This window comes from Panthera leo, chromosome A1, assembly GCF_018350215.1.
Source record: "Panthera leo isolate Ple1 chromosome A1, P.leo_Ple1_pat1.1, whole genome shotgun sequence".
Taxonomy (NCBI): domain Eukaryota; kingdom Metazoa; phylum Chordata; class Mammalia; order Carnivora; family Felidae; genus Panthera; species Panthera leo.
The window spans coordinates 115584277-115598847 of record NC_056679.1 but is presented as its reverse complement, the minus strand read 5'-3'; the positions used below and the strand labels follow the sequence as shown (position 1 = coordinate 115598847).

The window sequence follows — 14571 nt, the reverse complement described above, 5'->3', positions numbered from 1 at the left end:
CGTCTCTCCCGTGCTTTCACTTTCGTGAATATTAGGACTCCCCTGTCCCAACCCTGAACTGTGATAGGACCTTGATCTTGGCACTTCCCTCCATGCTCCCTGCCAGCTTCAGGAGCCTGGGTCTGCCTGCCTACTCCTCCTCCACTAGATCCCAGACACCTTGCCAGCACCCCCACTACGCCCCACCCTCCACCATGACATGCCGACTCCCCACCCCAACTGATTTCCTGAAGTCACTGTTTCTTTGATTTAAGAAAAAAAACTGTATATCAAACACACTGGAAATTGTAGACTATAATGTACTCAATCTCTTTGTTCCAACCACCAGCTCTGTCCAGCTCAAGAGTCTGTCACATTTATTTCAAAAAAGTTGTTTTAAATTTTTTTATTAAAAAAATGTTGTTTTAACGTTTATTTATTCTGGAGAGAGAGAGAGAGAGAGAGTGCAAGTGGGGGAGGGGTGGAGAGAGAGACAGAATCCAAAGCAGGCTCGAGGTTCTGAGCTGTCAGAGCAGAGCCCAACAAGGGGCTCAAACCCACGAGCTGTGAGATCATGACCTGAGCTGAAGTTGGATGCTTAACCGACTGGACCACCCAGGTGCCCCTCAAAGGTTTTTAAAAACTAAAATATTACAAATAACATAGAAGCCCTACTCCTTGACTACACCCCTCCTTCTTACCCCATGGATAACCATCTTGTTGAATGTGATGTTTATCATTCCCATGCAAGGCTGTTTTTTTTTCTCTTTGGATTTTTTCTTCTTTGGTTTTTACAAATATGAATTCTGTATGCCTCTTTGCATTTGCCTGAAATGTAATTTAATTTAAGAATGTGTGTGCTTCAATGTGTTCAAGTCACAAAAAGTGCCCACCAGGGAAAGGGGAGGTTAGCCATCGGCAGGATCAGGAACCGGGCTTTTGGACTCAGGGACTTGGAGCCCCAGTGGTGGTGTCTGTGAGAGCATTGGGACATGTGTCTTGAGGAGGCAGGAAGCAAAGAGCAGTGGTTGAAGCACTGGACTGTGGCAAAATCCACGTTCCCTCTGGCTGAGGTCTTGGATGGCATTGGGAAGTGTCAGTCTCCTAGTTGGATTCAAGGTGAGCCAGCCACTTGTCTCACTCAGTTGGCAGGTAAGGTCCACAGCCCAGTGACCTGGGCTTAAGTGAGCTCGGAGATCTGAGTGGGATCCCTGAATGTCAGAGTGTGGAACAGCTTGGCTGAGAGACAGGGAATCAAGAGGCTACATCTTGCCTCTTGAGATCAAGCCATCGGGTGAGGAGAGTTCCCAGGGGTGATCTGGTCTCCAGACTGGAACGGAAGGTGGTGCATGCACAACAAGGGAAAGAATGATGGATGACTGGTTTTGGCTCAGGTCACAATCTTGCAGGTCATGAGTTCAAGCCCCACTGACAGTGCAGAGCCTGTTTGGCATTCTCTCTCTCTCCCTCTCTCTCTGCCCACCTCCCTGCTCCTGCTCTCTCTCTCTCTCAAAATTAATAAATAAACTTTAAAAATTATTTTTTTAAAATTTTATTTCTAAGTAATCTCTACATCGAACATGGGGCTTCAACTTATAACCCCAAGATCGAGAGTTCACATGCTCTACCAACTGAGCCAGTCAGCTGGACACTCAACTGACTGAGCCACCAAGGCGCCTCTATTTATTATTTTTTAAGTAAGCTCCAGGCCCAACATGGGGCTTGAACTTATGACTCTGACATCAAGCATCACATGCTCTACTGACTGAGCCAAACAGTCTCCCCGAAATAAAATATTTAGGGGTACCTAGGTGGCTCAGTCAGGTGGGCATCCAACTTTGGCTCAGGTCATGATCTCATGGTTGGTGGGTTCAAGACCGGCATCGGGCTCTGTGCTGACAGCTCAGAGCCTGGAGCCCGTGTCTCCCTCTCTCTCTGACCCTCCCTTGCTTGCACTCTCTTTCTCTCTCTCAAAAAATAAACAAACATTAAAAAATAAAAAAATAAAATAAAATAAAATATTTATTAAAAAATTGAGGTGCCTGTGCTGCCAACTCAGAGCCTAGAGCCTGTCTCTGTGACTTGCTGTCTCTCTGCCCTTTCCCCACTCACGCGCACATGCACACACACACACAAACACATGCACACTCTCTCTCAAAAATAAATAAACATTAAAAAAATTAAAACTAAGGGAGAAAAGGACACCAATCAATGCAATATATGATTGCATATATATGTGCATATTTTCACCACTGGGAATGCATAGAGTGGAAGGAAATCCACAATATGATAAAATTCTATTAAAGAAGTAGGATTGTGTGTAACATTTCTCTGCTCTTAAATCTTTTGAGTTTAGTTCAGTAAATATGTTCTGAGGACCTGCTATATCACAGGCATTGTGCCAGGTCCTAGGGACACTGCTGGCCTGCATCTGCACAAGAGAGTGCCACGGGATGGATGCTAAAGACAGGGTCCTGCTGGGACACAGGGAACACCTGACTCCAGGAGAGGGGAGGTGAGGGGAGAGCTGAGGACGGGGGAGGCTTGAAATGTAGTCCCCTTGGGGCGCCGGGGTGGCTCACTTGGTTGAGTGTCTGACTTCAGCACAGGTCATGATTTCGTGGTTTGTGAGTTCAAGCTCCGTGTTGGGCTCTGAGCTGACAGCTCAGAGCCTGGAGCCGCCTTTGGATTGATTGTCTCCTTTTCTCTCTGCCACTCCCCCATTCATGCTCGTGCGCGCTCTCTCTCTCTCAATCTAAGATAAAAAAACATTAAAAAAATATTTTATTTTTAAAAGAAATGTAGTCCCCTTGTTTTTCTATTAAGAATAACAAATGGGGGGGGGGGGCGGTGCCTGCCTGGCTCAGGCTCAGTTGGTTGAGCAGTTGAGCATCTGAATCTTGATTTCAGCTCAGGTCATGATCTCACAGTTTGTGAGGTTGAGCCCTGCGTTGGGCTCTGCACTGACAGTGCAGACTCTGCTTGGGATTTTCTCTCTCTCTCTTTGCCTCTCCCCTGATCTCTTTCTCAAAATAAATAAATAAACTTAAAAAAAAAAAAAAAAGAATAACAATAGGAGCGCCTGCCTGGCTCAGTCGGTGGAGCATGTGACTCTTGATCGCAGGGTTGTATGTTCAAGCCACATGTGGGTTGTAGAGATTATTTAAAAAAATAATAATAATAAAATAATAATAATAATAATAATAATAATAATAATGTTTGTAAGGCCTCCCTGAAAGATGTTGGGAGTCCCATCTGCATTGGGAGCCCTGAGGAGGAAGGAGAGTGTGACATATTCAGAGTCTACAAAGCTTGGGCAGCTGGTGGGCCCAGCTTTAGGGCTCAGTCATGGGAGAGACCAGGAGGACCTGGTCTGAAACAGACTGGGGAGGGATTGGAGTTAGACTCCAGGAAAACATCCAAAAGCCTCTAGGTGATAAGTGGAGGGACATGATGGACCCCTCAGAGGGAAAGAGAGGGGTCACAGACCCACTTTGTCATCACTGATCTTTGTATAAAGGCCCTAGAGGACACCATAGTGGCTCTAGCTCAGCCCACAGAGCCCCAGGCACAGTGCCTGCCGCTTCAGCCTTACATCCTCCATCTGGGCTGCAGGCTAATCAGGGCCCCTGGAGCCAGTCCCAATCTGTTTCCTTCTATTCTTTGACAGGAAGCTGCTAGAGAGCCAGCCCCCACCCCCCACCCCGCCCCAGCACTCCCTTTCTCTTTTCCACTATGGACAGAGCCACCGTGGAGCGGCTGTCTGCCCGCCACAGACCCAGCTGACATGGGGACCGTTGGAGCAATGCAGCTGTGCTGGGTGATCCTCGGCTTCCTCCTACTCCAAGGTAAGAGGCATTTGCCACTCCGCTTCAGCAGTTCCCCTCCAGCGGTTGGCAGTCCCGGGTGACTGTCCCTCCTTCACAATGTATACCTCACATGCTCTCCATTCAGGTCTGTGCCCAAGGGAAATTCCAGACGCTTCTCATGAAGGGAACGAACGAGTTGAATTGAGGGGGGGGAGGGGGTCATTACCAGGCAAAGGTAAAGTAGACATGTGGTTAAATCCTTTTGTGGGAAAATTTCCAGGGTGAACTGGGGCCCCCATAGAGGCTGGCCTCCTGAAATGTGGGAATTGACTGTCTTGATGTGAGACTGAGGCCGGAAAGCTCCTTCCAGAGTGTTCTAGCACAAAACTGTCTGCACCTTGGGCTTTACAGGGAATCCTTTTTCTTCTTTCACATGAGGAGTAACAACCTGGGAATTCCAAATGTTGACTTTAAGCTCAAATCACAGCAAGAGGGATGCAGGATAGATACAAAGAACTATCTGCCAAAGAGGATGTATACAACATCCTCGGCCAGGGGGCTGGATGAGATGACCTCCAGAGGAGATGAATGGAAATACCTCTGAGACTGGATTCTGCTAGCTGACGAATGGTAAAGCAGCTCATAAGGGGTGTTCTAGTTAAGGAGCAGTTGCTGGGAACCATGAGAAATCCAGGAGATTCTGACTCACAGGGCAGCAACTTCCCTTTGGTCATCCCTTCCCCACCCCCACCTCACTCTCCATGAGGCCTCTGTTGAAGACTTAGGAGTCTGCCCTCAGAGTAGCAGAAAAGAGTGCAAAGTGCTTGGATGGGGAGAGAGGATGGCCCTTTCTTGGTGGGGGGTGAGGGGGGACTGAGTTCTGGTACTCTGTCTCCTGGAAAGGTCAGACCTTTCTCTGGAAGCCCATGGGCTGGGGGTAAAACTCTGATTGCCCCCCATCCCAACCTGGGGGTGGGCAGAGTCCCACGCTTGATCTGGGGCAGGGGCACCAGGCTTATTGTAGCAACTGCAGAAATGGCAGAGGAGGAGATTAAAAGGCAAGATTCATGAGGGGGCACTGTCCCAGGCAAATGGCAGGTGGCAGGGCTGAGAATGCCCTGTGTAAACTCTACATAAACCACACTTGCCTCCTGAGTTTCCTTATCTCTCATCCCAAGATCACAGCATACCTACTGCCTCCCTTGAAGAATCCTTTTGAGGATATTCAGGCCCACAAGGTGACCTGACTTGGATCCACAGAGACTTGGAGGGTTGGAAAGAATGGGGCAAAAATTTAAAAAGTCTAGCATTTGAGTTTTCTTGTCCTAACAACCACTTTTGAGGTATGAAATTCATTTGCACGTTAAAGAAGAGAAGACTGAGAACCTGGTCAGACAGTATGTGGTAGAATCAGGACTTGAACTCAAACCTGTCAGACTCAAAAGCTGTGATTTTCAACTATTACATTATGCTGCTGAGGAAAACAGGGGAGGAGGATGGTGGAGGGGGAGGAAGAAGAGGCTAGAAGGTCGTGAAGCAGGTAGGGATTAGGGAGGGGATACGGGAAAATAAGAAATTTATGAGGCCGGGGTTATTCTGCCCAGTGGTCAGAGGCACCATGGCCTGTAGAAACAGATGTGCCTGAAGTTCCTCTTCACACAGAGGAATCTATTGGTGATGGAAAGTTCTGGTAGGGGGTCAGGGCCAGAAGACAGAGAACACAGGCTACTAGAACTTGGAGCTTGTCACTTTGGAACTCCTTCCAAGATGCTAGTTTTGCTTCCAGCTATGCGGGAAGGCACTGCACAGTGCCCACCCACTAAAAGCTAATGTTATAACTTTATAGGACTTAGATGGTACCTTAGATATGCTTGATCAGTAACTGATAGGTGTTTTTAAGATGTGACTTGAAAGGGTTCTTCCAGGGTCATTTTCAGCTGGGAAGAGTTCTCTCTAGCCTCGGACACCTACGAGTTTTAATACCCCTCTGACACCCCACCCAGTGAGCAGGTGGGGCTACCAGAGACTGGTGCCCTGGAAAAATACAGTCAGGGTTTGGGCAAGCTTGGGCTTGGAAATGATTAATTCCACACTGTCCGAGTGATAGCCCCATGGAGGGAGGCAGTGGCTAAGGAAAATAAACAGTTCAGCAAGCCGCCACAGGCTGTACGGGCCCTGGCCCCCAGCTGCATCTGTTCACCCAGGCCCAGGCATGGAGCTTCCCTGTGGATGAGGGGCCTGGGAGCCTGAGGGCCAGGCCAGAGGCTACAGTCCCAGCAGGAGCAGAGGGACGGGAACCCAGCTGGGCGGCTCCACTTCCCCACGTTGTTTTCCTTTCACATTGTTCACAGGTTTCAAGAATGATTTCACTGTGGAAAATGAGCAAACACAACTTGACCTCTCAGGTCCCACACACAAAGGGGATGCACATATGGGCACACAAGCACACATACACATCTACACGGAGGCCCATAGACATACACATGTACATTAAAAAAAAAAAAGCCGATGATGGCTTCCGACAGGGGCCTCCTGGTAACTAGCTTCTTCCTGGGTTTGGCCAACAATGGCCATTTCTGAAGTAGCCTCTGCCTGTGAGGGTAAAATTGGCTGCTTGTTCAGAGCTTCCCTGGCTCCTATCTATACCTCAGAACTTACTTGCTGTGTGGACCCCTACCTCCAGCTGGAGATACCTACCCCAGTTCCTAGCCTCATTTTATTCACCCCATCTTTCCATCCCTTTCCCTTGGGGCAGGACCAGGATGACAGTATGCACGGGGAAAATGTTTGGCTAAATGGTAGCGTGGCAGGAACGTCAGCCTACAGAACTGGAGTCCTAGGTCCTTTTCTAGATGTAGCAGGCCACTGGCCCTCTGTCCTTGGACAAATCACTAGTTTGAAATAACCTTCACCTGACCTCATGTCAGGTTGGTATAAAACCCACACGGGATTAAAGAGATGGAAAGGACTCTGGGACACTGAACCACAAGGTGGTGGTGATGGTGCTATTGAGTCGTGGTTAGAGGAAGCCAGCACTGTGAGCCAGAGCCACATTCTTCAGCCCTCTGCCAAGTGTGTCTGCCTTCCAGCATGGGAGGCTTGGAAAGCCTGGGTTCTTCTGTGGGCTCTGCACTGGGCAAGAGACTCACCAAGCTAGTCAAAGTGTTTTTTGCTTTCTCTTGCAGGCCACTATTCCCAACCCATGACAATACAGACATCTAGCCTTCAGGGTAAGACCAAGCACAAAGGGCCTGCTCTGGCATTTAGGCCTGGCAGCTTAGGAAGGGCGAGAGGAGCACAGATCTCAGGTGATTAGAGCTGGGGCCAGGGCTCTCGGGACATCCAAGGCTGAGTTCATCTCTGGATGTATTTGAGCATGGCCTAGTCACATGTACCTTGAAAGAGGAGGGAAATGAATGGATGGGGGTCAGGGGTGCGGCAAGGAGAAAGACTAGAAAACTCCAGTTACAGGGAAGAAGAGAGGGAGACAGAGCAATAGGAGGCAGCGACCCTCAGCCTCAGATGATTTGTTTCAGGAGGCTTCAGCAGTCAAAGTCTGACCACAGAGCCACTTTCTTCCAACACAGGTGAGTAAGTGTGGCTGCCGAGGGGCCAGTCCTTCCCCCCTGCCTGACCCCCTGCCCAGCCCTTCAGACCTGCTTGGAACTCAAGGGTTCTTAAATAGGTGAGGGAGTGTGGTGTCACCAAACCTGCCCCCCTCCACCTCCCACTGCCTCTGTCCTTTCAGGAGACAGCCCTTCCTCAGAGCCCAGCAGCCCAAGCCCTCTGGCCAGCACTGAGACCTCAGGTACTCTGCCGTTCAGATCCAGATGCCCTCCAGGGAGGGCCCAGTGAGGGATCAGACTAGTAGAGGAGCAGACAAGTAAACAGGATCTCATGTTGACAACCACAAAGCAGGGTAGGAAGGGCTGTGATGAGCAGAAGGAGAAGGTGCTGCAAGAAAGGCACCTGAATGGCTCAGTCGGTTAAGAGTCAGACTTCAGCTCAGGTCATAGTCTCACAGTTCATGAGTTCCAGCCCTTCATCAGGCTCTGTGCTGACAGCTCAGAGCCCAGAGCCTGCTTCAGATTCTGTGTCTCCCTCTCTCTCTGCCCCTCCCCCACTCACACTCTGTCTCTCTCTCCTTCAAAAATAAATAAAACATTAAAAAAAAAAAAAAAAAAAAGGTGCTGCAAGAGCCCGGACAAATATCAACCTTGGAAGCCTTTCCTTGGGAGCCAGGTTTGGAGCCTTTCCCAACCATTCCTTGGGAGCCAGGAAAGACATGCTACAGTGTCCTCAGAAGCTAACACCCAAGAGAGAGTTAACCAGAGGAAGACTGTGAGGTAGACAGTGCTAAGGTATATTCCAGGCAGTGGGAATTTTACAGGTAAAGGCCAAGGTAGAAGAGAGGATGGCTTCTTCTGGAATTGAAAGCAGTAAAGAAAATGAGAATTTTGGACTAAAGAGGGCCCCCTGTGTACACGCTGGCCAAGGCCCTGAGCAGGTCCACAAATGCTTCCTTATCTACGGCAGCTCTGGAGAAGGCCTCACAGGTCCTCGATGCAGCCAGTAAACCCAGGACACAGAGCACGAGCACCGTGGATGGTCACTCCCAGTCCCTGTTGGGCCTGACTCAGTCCCAGCCACAGAAGTACACATCAGGACTTGGTGAGTACTTGGGGCTGGGGGTGCAAAGCACTGGGTCATGACTGGTTGGGGTCCTTCTCCCCCTCTTCAGGAGGCCCAGGTTCTGTCCCTCGAGGAGGCATCTCTGGGCCAGGGTCCACATCAGTGGCAGCCTGGTTTGGGAATGAGAGAGGTTTGGTGGGAAGTAGAGACAGAGCCTTGGACCTGATCACAATGAAGATAAAAGGAGCCTGGACTCAGGACTGATAAAGCCATGGAGGGGAAAGAGATGGGTAGAACTCAAAATGATGGAAAGGGAGGCAGAAGAGATTGGACAAGGGCTACATGCTTCTGGGTTCACACCGCAGTGTGGAGGAAGAGCTGGGAGAGAGTGGACGCCTCCATCCTGGCCCTGCTGTGTCATGGCACGGACCCAGGGGTCCCAAGCAGTAGCAGTATGTCCTGTCCACGCTCTCAGTGAAGAGCATTCTGACCCTTTCTGTCATCCTAACCCTTGGCTCTGGGATTGTTTTACACTCATAAATTTATTTGGCAGTCAGGGTGTGGATAAGGAAATGGAATAGCTATCAGACCTGCAGTACAATGAGTGGAAGACAGGGGGCACCTGGCTGGCTCCACTGGTGGAGCTTCTGACTCTTGATGTCAGGGTTATGAGTTTAAACCCCACATTAGGTACAGAGATTATTTAAAAATAAAATCTTTCAGAGGCGCCTGGGTGGCTCAGTCAGTTGGGAGTCCGACTTCAGCTCAGGTCATGATCTCATGGTTTGTGAGTTTGAGCCCTGCATTGGGCTAACTGCTGTTAGCGCAGAGCCGCCTTTGGATCCTCTGTCCACCTCTCTCTCTCTGCCCCTCCCCCACTCATGTGCATGCACTCTCTCTCTCTCTCTCTCTCTCTCTCTCTCAAAAATAAAACATTAAAAATAAAAATAAAATAAAATCTTTAAAAAAAGGAGTTGACAAGGGGGAAGATATGGGTGATCATACTACCTTTTAAGAGGGCCAGAAACTTGTGCCCTTTGCCCGATTTGTTACATTAGTGCGTAGGGATAAATATCTAGTGTGCTTTTTCCTCCCACTTCAACCTTTGGCAAAACACAGATGGCTCTACCTTGCCCATTTTGGCTTCCTGTCTCTGGAACATAAATGGGTCCTGAGGGTATGGTGGGAAAAGAATAACAGGGGAAGCCTAGAGTCCCCTGGAACTAGTAACATGAGCAACCAGCAGTGCAATTCACCCGAACCCACATCACCCAGTTCTGACCTCCATCCTCCTGAGAACTAGTCTGAGTAGCAAGGAGGAAGTCTTTTTGGGAAGGCATGACCTGTTTCTGCAATTCTTTACCTGGGGAAGTGGGAGGGGAGCTAACTCTCTCTCTGGTAGGCTATGCCAGTCCCTTCGCTGATACACCCATCCCCACTCCATTTTAGACACTTCTCAAGATGTTATTCCCACATCAACCACCATGAGCCTGAGGACAAGAGATGACTCGACCATCTTACCCACCCCCACATCAGAGACGGTGCTCACTGTGGCCGCATTTGGTAAGAGGGAGGAGAAGGTGCGGAGAGTGGCAGTCCATGTACTGACTTGGACTCTGGATCTAGATACACAAATTTAAATCTCACCTATTTGTTCTAGGAGGGTTTGGCTGATGAAGAAGGCCCTGGTGGGAAAGAGCCTCCCCTGGCCCTCCCTCCAGGCAGCTCTTTGGGGCTCTGTTGAGTTCCATGTTCTTATGGGAGACTGAGGCCAGGCTGTGGGGCTCACTCTGGCCAGGATCAGCTGGCTGAGAGCTCATTCGTTAGGCAGAGAAGGGGAATTCACTTTTCTCTCAGAGCCTACCTACACAGCACTTAGCCGGGAAGGGGATTTGTACTCCTATCACCCCCTTCTGACCCCTCCTCTGACTCTCCTTTACCCTGTCCTTTTCCCTGTTCAGGTGTTATCAGCTTCATTGTCATCCTGGTGGTTGTGGTGATCATCCTAGTGAGTGTGGTCAGTCTAAGGTTTAAGTGTCGGAAGAACAAGGAGTCTGAAGGTACATGCCCTGCCACTCAGGGCCCCACTTTCCCCTCAGCTGAGGGACCCAGAGGTACATTTTGGGATGGACACTGAGCCTGTAGTAGAGGAAAAGAATGGCACATAGGCATCCCTAATGAAATGGGAGGGTAATCCACTTGGGTGGGCTTTGAAGGATAGGCTGGTCTTCTGGGTTGCAGCATGTGACTCCCAATCTGTGCCTTCGGATTTTTTACAGATCCCCAGAAACCTGGGAGTTCAGGATTATCTGAAAGGTAAGACTGTCAGAGGTGGAAGGGAGGAATCATTCATTTGACCTCTCAGTCCCCCATTCTGAGAGAGAACTGATACTTCCTGACTTCTTCTTACACACACGCATAAGCACGCATGGAATCTTGACAGCTTGCACTGAGGCCAGGGCTAGGGGCGGGCAGGACAGGGGCAACCCTAAAATAAAACAATCAGGTGACAAGAGATGAACTGGAACTCTTCAGCCCCAGGGCTATGTCTCTATAACCCCCTCAGGAAAAGTATAGGAATTCAGATTCTAATAAACCTATTCAAATAAGAAAGCACTTAGGGGGTGCCTGAGTGGCTCAGTCGGTTAAGCATGCAACTTCAGCTCACATCATAATCTCACGATTCATGGGTTTGGGCCCTGAGTTGGGCTCTCTGCTGACAGCTCAGAGCCTGGAGCCTACTTTAGATTATGTGTCTTCCTCTCTCTCTCTCTCTTTCTGCCCCTCCCCTGCTTGTGCTTTCTCTCTCTCTCTCAAAAGTAAATAAACATCTAAAAATAAATAAATAAATTAGAAAACACTTTATTTAAGGAGCCACTTACTGAACACCTTATATGGGCCAGGCACTCTGGTAGATATTTTATAATATTATCTCAAATCCTTACAGCGATTCTTCAAAGAGGATATACTGTGTTTTGTATGTTTAAAAATGTTGAGACTTGAAGAATTTGTAACTTGGTCAAGATCATACAAGTTGCAAGTAGTAAAACTAAGATTTTGCTTAAGTTTATTTATTTATTTTGAGAGAGAGAAAGAAAGAGAGAAAGAGAGAGCAGAGCAGGGGAGGGGCAGAGAGAGAGGGAGACAATCCCAGGCAGGCTCCGTGCTGTCAGCGAGGAGCCCGATGTGGGGCTTGAACTCACAAACTGTGAGATCATGACATGAGCTGAAATCAAAAGCCAGATGCTTAACTGACTGAGCCACCCAGGCACCCCCAAAACTAAGATTTATATACAGGTGTTTTGGGCTTCAAAGCACACTCCCATTTCATCATGTTCCACCACCAAAATAGAGGTTTATAGAAACAATGTTCAAAGTTCCAATGCTTGACCCCACAGTTCTTTGACCACCACATTGCCCTCCTGTTCCTCCACTTACAACCCATGTTCTTTCTTACCCCTAGCTGCTCTACAGCCAATGGGGAGAAAGACAGCATCACCCTGATCTCCATGAAGAATATCAACATGAATAACAGCAAAGGATGCCCCACAGCAGAGAAGGTACATTTTTCCTGGTTCTTTCCTCCCTTCTCCTCCTTCTCTTACCCTCAGGCTCTAGTTCCTTAGCCAGAAAGGAGATACTTTCAAAGACCCAGGCTCCTCTCTCCTCTTCCCTAGGCTGCCACTCCCGACAAGGTCCCCCTTTTTCATATTCTATTTATTTTGCAGGTTCTATAGAAGCAACGTTGGGTCCTCATGGGTCCAAAGATGACGCAGCTGCCCTGTGACCGTAAAGAGGAAGGCGATGGGATTGGTAGAGGCAATTAATCACACATAAATTATTTTATTATTTCACACTTCAAGATCTAAAGGATGCTAGCATTCCTCCAGATCTAGGAGCAAGCTACCAATAGGAGAGACTCCCATATGGGCAGCCATTCTAGAAACATAGCCTGCTCCTCCCACCTGCTCGCAGTCACAGGAAGGAGGAGTCTGTATAGCAAGAGCAAGGAAAATGACGAAGTGGAGTGGTCCTTGCTACTTTGCATTAAAGTTATTTTCTGGCCTGCAGTCTAATTTCTTTGAAGGTCTATGCTCTCATGTGTGTTTGTTAACAGGGTTCTAGCAGATTTGGGGCCTCTTTTCCTAGGCAAGGCATGTATCCAAGTTTCTGCCCCTGTAAGAAGCTCTTTGAGAAACCTGGGCGGTGGACAGGACATTTTCTAAGGTCCACCTCCATTTATCTGGATTATTATTATTATTATTACTATTATTTTTATTTTTATTTTTATTTTAAGTAGACCCCACACTCAACGTGGGGCTCAGACTCATGACCCTGAGATTAAGAGTCATGTACTCTATCCACTGAGCCCACCAGCTGTCCCTCACAGTTCACCTGGATTATTAAGTAGGAATGAGGTGACTAACTAATCACTTCAATACAGGGGAGAGAAAGGGAGCTGTAAGCAGTGACCAATCATTACCAGGAAAGAAGTTTTGAACCTGGAGGGCGAGAACATGAGAGGCACAGTGCATTCTGACTAGGAAACTCCAGTAGTGAGAGCTGAATAATATGAGGGCAAATGTCCTCTGCCTGCCCCAGGGTAGACATGCCTTACATCGGTCCTAAGCTGTGGGAATAACATGGGTGAGGTTTGCAACTAGGATAGGTCTGTGACTTCATAAGCCAAAATGCACCCACTTTACCCTATTATCTTTGTGTCCTAGAAATAAAATAAAGGGTAACAAACACCGTAAAGTCTTTTAAAGGGAAGGAGGAAGAGGAAGCAGTTACCTATTTCCTTAGTAACCTCTACCATGTCCTGGTTTGGAAATGTATCTTGGCTAGGGAAATTCAATGGAAGACTCATCTGTGTATGTCTGAACAGAGTGGTTAACTTTCTTTTCAAGTTTATTTATTTATTTTGAGAGAAAGAGAGAGAGCATGTGCATGCACAGGGGAGGCAAAGAGAAAGTGGGAGAAAGAGAAGCCCAAGCAGGCTCTGCTCAGCACAGAGCCCGGTGTGGGGCTCGATTGTGAGATCACAACCTGAGCAGTTATCAAGAGCTGGACACTTACCCTCTTACCTGACTGAGTCACCCAGGTGCCTCTGAGTGGTTAACTTTCTAAATATCTGCTAGCTGGCAATTCACAAAACAAAGAGAAGCAACAATATGCTATTTTCTTCTGGATTTAGACTCTGCAAACTTCATGTTGATATGAGAGAGAAAGCCTAGAAGAAAACGTTTCACTCTGTTTCATTGCAACAATTCAAGTGGACTGAAAAATCTATTGGACTCTAAAATCTTCTAGGGCAAGGCTTGAAATCTACTCACGTCTATAGTTTCTGTTTGGCACACCGGGCCCAACACATTGGAGGTCATAAAAACTGGCTCTTGAGTGCAGGAAATCCAGGCTGGGCTGTGCAAACACACTTGCAACTTGACTTGGCACAATCACTCCCCATTTCCCAGCCTGTTTTCTTACTTTTAAAACAAGGTGGCTGGACTATTTGGCCTTCACTATCTTTTCTGCTCCTCATATTATACAGTCTAGATGTAAGAAAAAATGAACACAATCTTTTGAGTAGAGATCATTCTGGGTGAAAACCAGAGACAAGTCTTAGGGGAGTCTGATCAAGTCTTCTACATTCTCCGAACTTAGATTTTCCTGTGTATTAAGGGAAGAACGATCCCTACCTGGCCCTTGGTAGCTACTTGGTAGGTAAATTGGAAGAGTAAATGTGGAGATACTTGGGAAGTAAAAATACTCGGCAACTGCAGCAGACAATGTGGAATAACACCATCCCAGTCCCATTTCAAGATCAGGGCACTTTTTTTCCAGCTGTTAGGAGTGTTGGCTGCCAGGGGCTCATAGCTGGTTGATGACTGGTTGGTGGGGGTGGCAGGAGGATGTGAACCTCTTCCCTCAATTTTCTCCTTTGCCCAACCCTGCTTCCCTCACTCCTCACAGCTCTTCTTCCCAAGAGCAATCACCAGTAAACCTTCAGCATTCAAATCTCAGAGTCTTAGAGTCTATTTCCAACCTATAACAGCAATACTACAGCATTAAAAATATAGCTCAGATATATTTATTTAAGCCACACTGCAAAAAGCACATGACTTCCTAGTCGGATCCAGTACAAAAAAAC

General features: G+C 48.0%; 1 protein-coding gene across 4 annotated transcripts; it reads left to right on the top strand.

Moving 5' to 3' along the window:
- Positions 1–3708: 3708 nt before the first annotated feature.
- Positions 3709–12496, top strand: ECSCR (endothelial cell surface expressed chemotaxis and apoptosis regulator). Of its 4 annotated transcripts, XM_042936712.1 has the most exons (10): positions 3709–3827; positions 6974–7018; positions 7325–7375; positions 7537–7596; positions 8325–8459; positions 9870–9983; positions 10382–10480; positions 10700–10736; positions 11884–11980; positions 12149–12496. In XM_042936712.1, the coding sequence occupies exons 1-10, from the start codon at positions 3767–3769 to the stop codon at positions 12155–12157; spliced, it is 708 nt and encodes a 235-aa protein (XP_042792646.1). In that variant the 5' UTR covers positions 3709–3766; the 3' UTR covers positions 12158–12496. The 4 variants fall into 4 exon arrangements, with proteins under 4 accessions (XP_042792646.1, XP_042792654.1, XP_042792658.1 ...); XM_042936720.1 differs by lacking the exon at positions 6974–7018; XM_042936724.1 differs by lacking the exon at positions 7537–7596.
- The last annotated feature ends 2075 nt before the right edge of the window (positions 12497–14571 follow it).

What these genes read in the sequence shown, in the direction of transcription:
- ECSCR (XM_042936712.1), top strand. Translation starts at nt 3,767, where the DNA reads ATGGGGACCGTTGGAGCAATGCAGCTGTGCTGGGTGATCCTCGGCTTC. An exon ending in GGCCAGCACTGAGACCTCAG is followed by an intron (nt 7,597 to 8,324) that starts GTACTCTGCCGT and finishes TATCTACGGCAG; the next exon opens with CTCTGGAGAAGGCCTCACAG. An exon ending in GCTCACTGTGGCCGCATTTG is followed by an intron (nt 9,984 to 10,381) that starts GTAAGAGGGAGG and finishes TTCCCTGTTCAG; the next exon opens with GTGTTATCAGCTTCATTGTC.